This window comes from Nematolebias whitei, chromosome 11 (genome assembly GCF_014905685.2).
Source record: "Nematolebias whitei isolate Nwh7 chromosome 11, NemWhi1, whole genome shotgun sequence".
In the NCBI taxonomy this organism is placed as follows: Eukaryota; Metazoa; Chordata; class Actinopteri; order Cyprinodontiformes; family Rivulidae; genus Nematolebias; species Nematolebias whitei.
The window spans coordinates 35,868,129-35,878,052 of NC_056508.1; the positions used below are offsets into that span (position 1 = coordinate 35,868,129).

Genomic DNA, 9,924 nt, shown 5'->3' on the forward strand with positions numbered 1-9,924 from the left:
TACAAGACATGTTGAAGACTTTAAAGAAACGCACTTAATAAGCTTAATGTATTTATGCCTTTTACTTCAAAATACAATTTTATTATGTAGCTCAATGAGCCACTGTAGCATCCAATCCAGGGTACTAGTACTGACTGAGCAATAAAGATTAAAAAAAAAACCAGCACTGCACTGAACTTCACCAACTCAGCAGCTGAGTAACAATTCTTTTGGCCACAGCCTGCAGTTTATCCAGTACTTTGCTTTGCTCAGTGTGTGGCAAAGAAACAACTGAATAGCCAAGCCTTCTATTCGTTTTATTTGTCTAAAGCTTTTGATACTGTAGATCAGGACATCTTACACCAAAAGCTCTCAGACATTGGTTTCTCAGATCACACTATCGGTTGTTTTTCTAATTATCTGTCAGATCAAAGGCAATGTGTTCAACACAATGGTACTTCTTCCAGTTATTTAGCTGTCAACAATGGTGTACCACAAGGCTCAGTCTTAGGACCCACTCTCTTTACAATCTACATACAGTAAGTAATGTAGGTCATAATATTCCTGATGCATCCTTACATTTATATGCCAACGATACAGTTGTTTGTCGAGCTAAATCAGTTGCTAAGGTTTTCCAGATTTTACAGTCTGCATTTGACATCACCCAGTCAGACTTGTTCTGTCTCAAACTGGTGCTAAATGCTGACAAAACCAAAGGGATGTTGTTTTCAAACAAGAAGTTGGTACCAGCAGTCCTTCCTTCTATCTTATTTATGAATGGTGTTCCTGTTGAGTTTGCCGATTCTTACAAATACTTGGGAATTTTGGTCGATGCACATCTCTCTTATAAGCCGCATGTCGAAACTTGGTAAAGAAATTGAAATTAAAATTGGGTTTCTTTTTCAGAAATAAATCTTGTGTAACTCTGAATGCTAGGGAATGCCTTGTAACTGCTACTTTCCTTCTGGCCATTGACTACGGTGACAATATTTACATGAATGCTCCTGCAAGCACTCTGCAGATGTTGGACACTGTATCACAACGTGCTAAGATTCATAACTGGTTGTAACTACCTTACCCATCACCATTGGTCAATTGGTCATCATTAACTTCATGCAGACTCCCACACTGGTACATTTTCATCTTTAAATCACTCCTCGGTCTGCTGCCTTCATACATCTCCTCCTACATGTCACTTTGTCAGTGCAGTTACAGCGTGTGCCCTCAAGACATCATTACCTGCAGCGTCCCCTCAGTGCGGACTGAATTTGGCAAAAAAGGCCTTTTCTTACTCCGCTTCTGTTTCCTGGAACACCTTGAAAAAAGATCTGAAGTTGTTGACTTTGACTCCTCTAAGGGATTTTAAACTAAGTTCAATGCAAAAATCAATGCAGACATGTTTCTGTTTTTAGTATTTTACCTCGTTTCATAATGTAGCTTGGTTTTATTTTGTTTTAAATCACAACTTTTATTAATTTTTCATGTTGTATGCATTTATGACTGTTTATTGTTGTGTGTACCTCTTCTGTTTTGTTATTTTGTGTTTTTTTAAACAGGTCTCTCTTGAAAATGTGTCCATGTGACTCAATAATAATAATATAATAATAATAAACTTTATTTCTATAGCACCTTCCAACAACGCCTTGCATTGACCAAGGTGCTTCACAAGACAAAACAAGATTACAAACAGGACACAATAAATCAGTGCAAATTAATAAACACAGCGAGAATAAAAGAAGGTAAAAGAGATAAAATAAAAAATAAATACTAAATACTAAACTACTAAAAGTTAAACATTAAAAGCCCTTTTAAATAAGTATGTTTTCAGTTTGGCTTTGAACAGAACCAGATCAGAGATGGCATGCAGCTCATAGGGAAGAGTATTCCAGGCTGCTGGGCCTGCAACAGAAAAGGACCGGTCCCCCCATTGTTTGCACCTTGAGCGTGGCACCACCAGCAGATTTTGACCAGCAGACCGTAAAGCTCTGCTGGGCTGGTGGACTTTCAAAAGTTCTGAAATATAAGCTGGTGCAAGGCCATTCAAAACTTTAAAAACAAACAGTAGCAACTTGAACTGTATCCTAAACTGAACCGGGAGCCAGTGTAAAGAAGAAAGGACAGGAGTGATGTGTTCATATTTATGTGTGTTAGTCAACAAGCGAGCAGCAGAGTTTTGTACAAGCTGTAAACGGGAGATAGAAGATTGATTAATACCCACATATAAGGCGTTACAGTAATCAAGCCTAGAGCTCACAAAGGCATGGATGGCCTTCTCCAGATCACTACGGCTAAGGAGTGATTTTACTTTGGAAAGCAGACGGAGCTGAAAGAAGCTGGTTTTCAATGACTCAATGAGACTAACCTGTTTAAATAAACGTTGAATGAATGAATATGAATGATTTTATTTGGAATTTGTGAGCAGAGTTTGTTTTGTCAGTCTCTACTATAAATCTAAATTTTAATTTATATAAAGAAAGTCAGTAGATCTGAGGCCAGATGGATAAATAATGTATACACAGCCATTTTTACAGTATGCACATATCAAACTTACTTGGTTGTACATTCCTCTTTGTGCAAATTTTCAATAAATTCTGCAACAGAGGAACTTGATTAATGTGTCAATGGACCTGAACCACTTTGCTTCAAATTTTGGTGGTACTGAAACCGTTTAGTCTCCAAATAAAAAGGGTCACTGTCTGTTTAAATGTATAAAATGTGTTGTCTCCTTCAGTCTACAGAGATCAAACAACACTGAAGGTTCAACTCAAAGCAATAACCCTCTGAGACTGATACATTTTTGTATCTCTTCACATTTTCACTGCCCTTGTGCCTTCTGCATCCTTTCTTGTGTTTTTTTTGCTTTTGCACAATCAATAAATCAATCGGAACGGAATCTGTGACCTTCAGAAGATTAAAAACGGCAATGAGAAATAACCTGAGGTTGATTGTTTTCATAATGGAACAACTCTTTGGGTTCAACGATATGGGTGTTGCTGCCTGAGAAGCCATCTAAATTGTGGTTCTATTATTGTTTCCACTAAGTATACCTCTGTGTATAGCGACACTCTTCTTCCCTGCATTTTTCTCTTGACCCTTCTCCTAATCGCCCATTTAACATTTCAACATTATTATTTAGCAAGCAGCTCTCATCTTTAATTACATACATTTAGTCAAGTTGATCGACTCACAAAGTCATTTTCATTCAGGCAGTGAACTTGTAAAGATTTTTGTTCATCGCAGAGGAGGACATTTAAGCAAAAGGTCCGTGTATGTTGTAAAAATGCATACGAGTGAGGATAAAACATCTGCTATGGTTTCTTTTCCCATATTTTTCACAATAATAAAAAAAAGTCTTGTTTTTACAAAAGTTAAATAGCTTGTCTTGTAAAAAAAAATGAAATTTGTGGTTCCGGGATCCATATTTATTATTTAGTCTACGTTGTTTTTGACCATACGTTATATAATTTAGCTTTCACTTCTCAGTGAGAAGGTCACATGATCACCTCCCTGTCTGGCATCTTTCTTGTTGGAGTTGCATCTTCTCCCTACGCACTTAGGTTTTCTCCGGGTACTCTGGTTTCCTCCCACAGACCCAAAACATGCATGTTTTCTTAACTGACAACTCTAAATTGTCCCTAGGTGTGACAGAAAACATGAATGTATGTCTCGTTTGGCTCCATGTGGTCCTGTGATGGACTTGTGTCATGTCCATGGCGTCCCCTGCCTCCTGCATCACTACTGGATATAGACATTAGCTCCCCTCGACCCGGAAAAGGAATCTTGGGTAAAGATATTGGATGGATGAATGGATCTGTATTAATCACACAAAATCGTTTGTTAAATAAGTTTGTGACCATGGCAGAAAATTATCATGGACGACAATGTAAATTCAATTCAGTTTATTTATATAGAGCCAAGTCACAACAGAAGTGGTCTCAGGGCACTGAACAGAAACATCCACATACATAAAAAAAGCCAATTAGTAAAAGTTCTCTATCTAAGGAAGCCAGCAGATTGTGTTGAATCTTTATTTCGTCACAGTCTCCCATCCTATGGCTGGATTGAATTAGCATTTTAATAAATCTGACTGGTAAGCAATAAACACTCCAAACTGCCTTCACAAAACCTTTTGCTGATATAGCCATAGTGTATATTTGTATTGAAAATTTTACATGAAACAGAAAATGTCATATTTTAATATGAAACTTTACAAAATTATGAAAAAAAAAAAACATTCCAAGTTCCACTACCCTTTGCTTTTGAAGTTCTACGAAAGTCAGTCTTTTTCTGTTTTGGCTAACTGTGCACTGATATCTAGCCTTTACACATTTACTTCTTTTATTCATTTCTCAATGAAAAATGAACTATCCAACCTTTAACTACAAAGTAAAACCCAAAAAATGTAATCTGTATTCTTGCATTAATTTACTCAATTGTGTTTAGGAATTTTGAAATATTTGCCTTTCTTCTCGGTTATTCCAGTTATTTTTAATGTTTTCAGATGGTTGTAGTGAAAATGGGGTGGAAGAATGTAATGTAATTTATGCACAGAGCTTTATAAGATGGGGCTGAGCACTTTTCCTCATCCAGCACCCCTCCCCCACCCCTTAACCCTGAGGATGCATAAAAATGAGCTGAACATCTCCACTTCTTCTACAAAATCACTCCATAAGTACATCCAGTGTGCAAAGCGGTCTATAATTTATTTATTTTCATATACTCTTTATTTTTCTGAGTGAAAGTGAGAAATAGAAGAGTTGTTTAAAAATCTGTTTTTGCCTGTGTTATGAGCATTTATTTTTCCGTGACTCGGAAAAGGAAAAACAATTCCTTCAGTTTTTGTTTTCTTTTTAATATTTGCTTCTTTGTCACTGAGAAGCATTTTGAAGCAACATTCAGTGGATATTAAATGGATGCCATTATTCCCATCACCGTGTGGGTTCAAACAACTTGTTTCAGCATCAGCGCCTTGTCTGTATTTATCTTCTGGAGCCTGTGAAACTCAGTGATTGGTTTTTACTGACGATGGGTAATTTTGTGCCGCAGTTATCTCAATCAAAAACGAAATTATAACCACCTTATGCTGACCTTTAATCAGTTTTCCATTCTTGACAGAACACCTTCTGCAGCGAGTCCCACCATGTGGATGAGTCTGGACTACCTAAAGCCCATCTCCATCTGCTTTTACTTTGATTTAAACCATTTTCTGTCCATTCTGTCTGCATCAAAGAAAGAAAAATCCACATTTTTGAGTTTGCCATCTCAAAACTCTCTGCTTTTTATCTTTATGTTGTAGTTCTGCTGCGTGAGGAGGTGGCCCAGCTCCAGGAGGAGGTGCACCTGCTGCGGCAGATGAAGGACATGTTGAGTAAAGACTTGGAGGAGACCCAGGGAGGCTGCTCGGCTGACGTCCTCTCTGCCACGGAGCTCCGAATGCAGCTGGCTCAGAAGGAGCAGGAGCTGGATCGAGCCAAGGAGGCTTTACAAGGTAAACAGGAAGCTGTGCACGATTCAAACAATAAAATCTTTATTGTAGGAAGAAAATACGAACAGTGATGCAGAAAGAGACTAAATGTATTCTTGTTCTTTCAGGAATTAGGCTCATTTCCTGTTTTTATTTCTGTTTGGTAAAGCAAATTGAATGAACTTTTATAATAATATAGTACACCACTAATATTTTGTTATAAAAAATCTTTGAAACATTTAACATATTTGGCCAAAATATTTATAACTTAATCTCAAGGGTATGACAATTTCTGTTGCCCTCTTTCTTTTTTAGATTTTAGTTTTGGAAGCAAGATTTGTTCACTTGAACTGAATTTTTCATTTTATTCATTTAATTATTTTATTACAGACTAATTTAAATTGCAGTTTATTTCTCATTTTCTCTCTTTCATCAAACAAAAGGAGGGCAAATATGTTTGTAAAACTAAAAGTTTTGGATTAAACGTGCACATATCCCACTTTGGACTATATTTCTGAGCAGCTGTGGCTGAGTGGTTAGAGCAGTCATCCTCCAGTGCAAGAGTTGGGGGTTCAAATCCATCAGCAGTCACATGCCAAAGTGTACCTGGGCAAGACACTGAATCCCTCATTGTCTTGGATGTGTGTCCAGTGTATGAATGTGATACAACACTGATTATTCTCTTTATGATCTGTTCAAGCTTTGTATAGATCTATTAGTGCTGTATGAATGGGTAAATGAGGACACAGGTTGTAGTGTAAAGCACTTTTAATGTACTGATAAGATAGAAAGGTGCTATACAAGTACAGTCCATTTACCATTTAAATATAGAAACATCTTGTGCCACTGGAATTTATTCTAAACTAAAATAGGCACATAAATTAAACGCTAGAATAAAATGGGTTAATTGAAATGTTTTAACATTTGTTCTCTTGTACTACAGAAACCGCTTTTAGACTTTTGAAACCGTTTACTTTTAATTTAATATTTTTTAAATATATCTGTGATAACGAGTCTTGATTCCTGACCTTGGATAATGGACCTCTGCAGTTTCTGCTACAAGGACGTAAAGTTGAGATGAAAAGCCAAAGAAAAAGCTTTGATTAGAACAATTTCTACTTTCTACTACAGTTGTTTTAATCATACAGCTTTCAGCTATTTTGATTTTTTCTTACCACTCTCTTTTCGAGAGAAAGCCTGGTGTGTTTTGCTCCACAAGGCTTGAAACTGTGCATAATTTCTTGCCACCATGATGTTACAGAGAGTACTATAACAACTTGGTTCGTGCAGTCCATTAGCTGTATCATGATCCATTAGTATGTCCGATGCCTGTGAGATGAAGTAGTAGCATGTGAGGAGAGATGACACTGGTGGCAATGCATTTTGTTCTTTTAGGCATTTATGCTGTGAGAAGGAATTATGTACTTTCACTCTGCAGCTTTCATGTAGACTGATGTAAATCCAGAACAACGTACTGGATAAGCTCCATTCATTGGACCAGTGATGGATTCAGTTTTTACAACTAGAATCGTAGTATTTCTTGAAGAAATAGGAATGCATATCATCTGCCAGAGCTTTTGACTGAAATCGTTTTGTTGAGAAATTACTGTTTTGGCTATTTTACTAAAAAAAAAAACTGAAAACATCTTTATGTGCAATGTTATGCAATAAGTTATCAAAGTTCATGCTCAATAATCCAGGGGGGGGGGGACCCAACAAAGTTAAATCAGGTCCTCTGGAGGGTTTCTTTTTGTTGAAACATTTTGTCTTTCATCCAAAGGACTTCATCAGTCCAAGCAGACACAACAAACTCAGTCCCACAAGCAGCACACGCAGGGTGCATTCACACCAGCCCTGTTTAGTCCGCTTTAATCGAACTCTAGCTCGTTTTCCTAGAAAGTCAGGTTCGTTTGGGGAGGTGTGAACGTGCCATCAAACTCTGTCATGGAACAAAAAGGCGAACTCTGGCCCGGGCTAAAACCTAGGTCTCGGTCCGGTAGAAGAGAACTCCAGTGCGGTTCGAGTACAGTGTGAATGTAAACAGATCGGGCCCCGCTCCACAAGCAAGAAGTGGAGTACAGTGCAGGGCAACCAAACACGCATTTCTCTTACCTTATATGGAGCCGTCAGCTGCCTTGTGTGGAAAACAATATTCTCCGTGGTCTTCTGCCTCATCTTCTGCTCATGCTGAGTCCATTTTTGAAAAATGACAAAATATAACTCCTAAAACTGCTAAAACTTGATCCCACTCCGTTTGTTTTTATTTCCAGAAGAAGAAGTGTCTTCAGAGGTTTTTGTGTTGTTTCTTTCAGTATTTCTTGGTGCAACGCCCCCACAGGCGAGTGGGGGAATTGGTTGGTTCAACAGGTTGGCTCGACTGCACAGTGCAGTGTGAATGCAAACGCACCAGCTCAAATGTAAACAATGTGATGAATATTGGTCCCCAACTGAACCGAGTCTACCGGACTATCAGGTGTGAAAACAACCTTGCATAGTGGGCCAACCAGTTTGATGGTGATAAGATGGGTTCTGGAGTGTGCCCTCTCCCCTGTCGACTCCTTTAAGGCAGCCATGGCCAAAGTGGTGGTTTTACCTGGATTATTGAGCATGACCTTTGATGTTTTGAAGCACTTTGTAGGGATTGTGGTCTATTTCCTGGTGTCTAGCCCCATCTTGTGTTGTGTTTATGTCTTGTGTTCTCCTTATCCTCAGTTTCTGTTTTCTATAGGGTTTGTGTTTTCCTAGTGTATGTCTCCATCTGGTGTTGTGTCTCTGTTCCTGCACTTACTGGTTTCCCAGTTTATCATTTCCCCTGATGTGTTTCAGCTGTGTGACCTCACAGGTGTTTTGTCTCGTTAGTCACTGTTTATAGTCTGTGTCTCTGTGTTAGTCCTTTGTCCTGGCATTGTATGCTGTCCACTGGTGATGTCCTGTTCTGCTCCTTGTGATTAATGTAAGTCTTATTGCACTGCCAGCCTTTAGTTTTTGTAAATAAATACTTAATTTTATAATCTTCTGAGTCCTGGACTGCCTGCACCATTGGGTTTACCTGCACCATTGGGTTTACCTGCACCAGCGCCTCCGTTACAATACACTTTGGCTATGGCTGCCTCAGGGGAGCTGATGGGGGAGAGGGTGGACTCCAGAAACCATCTTATCACCGTCAAACTGGTTGGCCCACTATGTGAGTGTGTTGCTTGTGGGACTGAATTTGTTGTGGCTCCTTGGACTGATGAAGTCTTTTGGATGAAAGACAAAACGTTTCAACACAAAGAAACCCGACACAAACACAAAGATATCCAGAGGACCCGACTTAACTTTGCTGGAGTTATGAGATAATGCAAACTCTCATGCTTGGGTTGTCAATGATCTTCAGCTACTACCACATCAAACATTAGCTGAGTATCTGTAAACTTGACTGAATTATAGCCATTTTTGTATTGGCACTGACTGACATGATGTGGCAGCCATCATGAGCCAGGCAGACACCATAAGGAAACCAAGTTTTCTGAAAGTCTTGTTAAAGTCCTTTCAGTGGTTCATGGGGTATTTTGCTAACACATACACATGGTTGATTAATGCTAAAGCTTTGAGCAAATATCTTGCACAATGTGTAGCACTCAGGGTATGTGTGATATTTTCAACTTACTCTTACAGTTTTTGTAGCTCTGTCAAGGTTTTAAAGCCAAGCGTTCTGCCGGGCAGGAATATGCTGACAGAAAAGCAGAGAACGTGCACACAGGAAAGTACTGAATGGGTTTTGTGTGGCTTCATGCAGTGGATTGCAGGGCATCAAGCAGAGATGTCATCAGAATGACAATGAATCAGTCTTTTTAAAGAATTATTCATCATGGAATGAGGCAGGGTGCAAAACTATTATTTGGAATCATACACAACCTCCTGTCAGGAGAGTTTGTTGAGGTGACGTTCCACTCGATAATAAGAGTCCACGCTTTTCTGGGAGAACTGAATAAAAACAAAATGGACTGGAGCAGAGCAGAACAGAACACACAGTGAATAAGGATTTATCTCTTCATCAGCTGGATGTTTAGCTCTCGAAACTGACTCCTCTCATCCTCTTCCCAGCATTTGTATGACTCAGGCATGTTAATGAAGGCCAAAGCCTAGCAGCCCCAGCAGGCGATGACAGTAATCAGTCGCTAATAAAAGCTGGATAAAAGGAGACTTTGGTTGTCTTGCAAGATCCAGAAACATTAAGCAGAGTGGATGTGCTCTGCAATTAAGAGGGGGATTGTGAAGAGCAACAGGAAATGGGCACTTGAATCAGAGAGGCAAACTGAAATGACTGAAATGAAGTAAGATGTTCTTGTTGCTATTATGTCCAAATATTTATTTGCTTTTTAAATCTACTAAAAAAGATAAACAGAGAACTGGCTGATGTTCAAGGTAAACACTGGCCAAAGATGACCTAAAAGATTTAAAGCTGTAAGATTTCTGGAATTTTTTTTTTTTAAGTATAC

General features: G+C 38.7%; 1 protein-coding gene across 1 annotated transcript in view; it reads left to right on the plus strand.

Moving 5' to 3' along the window:
• kazna (kazrin, periplakin interacting protein a) overlaps positions 1 to 9,924 on the plus strand; it is a 188,298-nt gene that overhangs the window by 159,633 nt on the left and 18,741 nt on the right. The window contains exon 5 of the mRNA XM_037684930.1: positions 5,276 to 5,467. Coding sequence (XP_037540858.1) covers positions 5,276 to 5,467 — 192 coding nt within the window. The remainder of the gene's footprint in view (positions 1 to 5,275; positions 5,468 to 9,924) is intronic.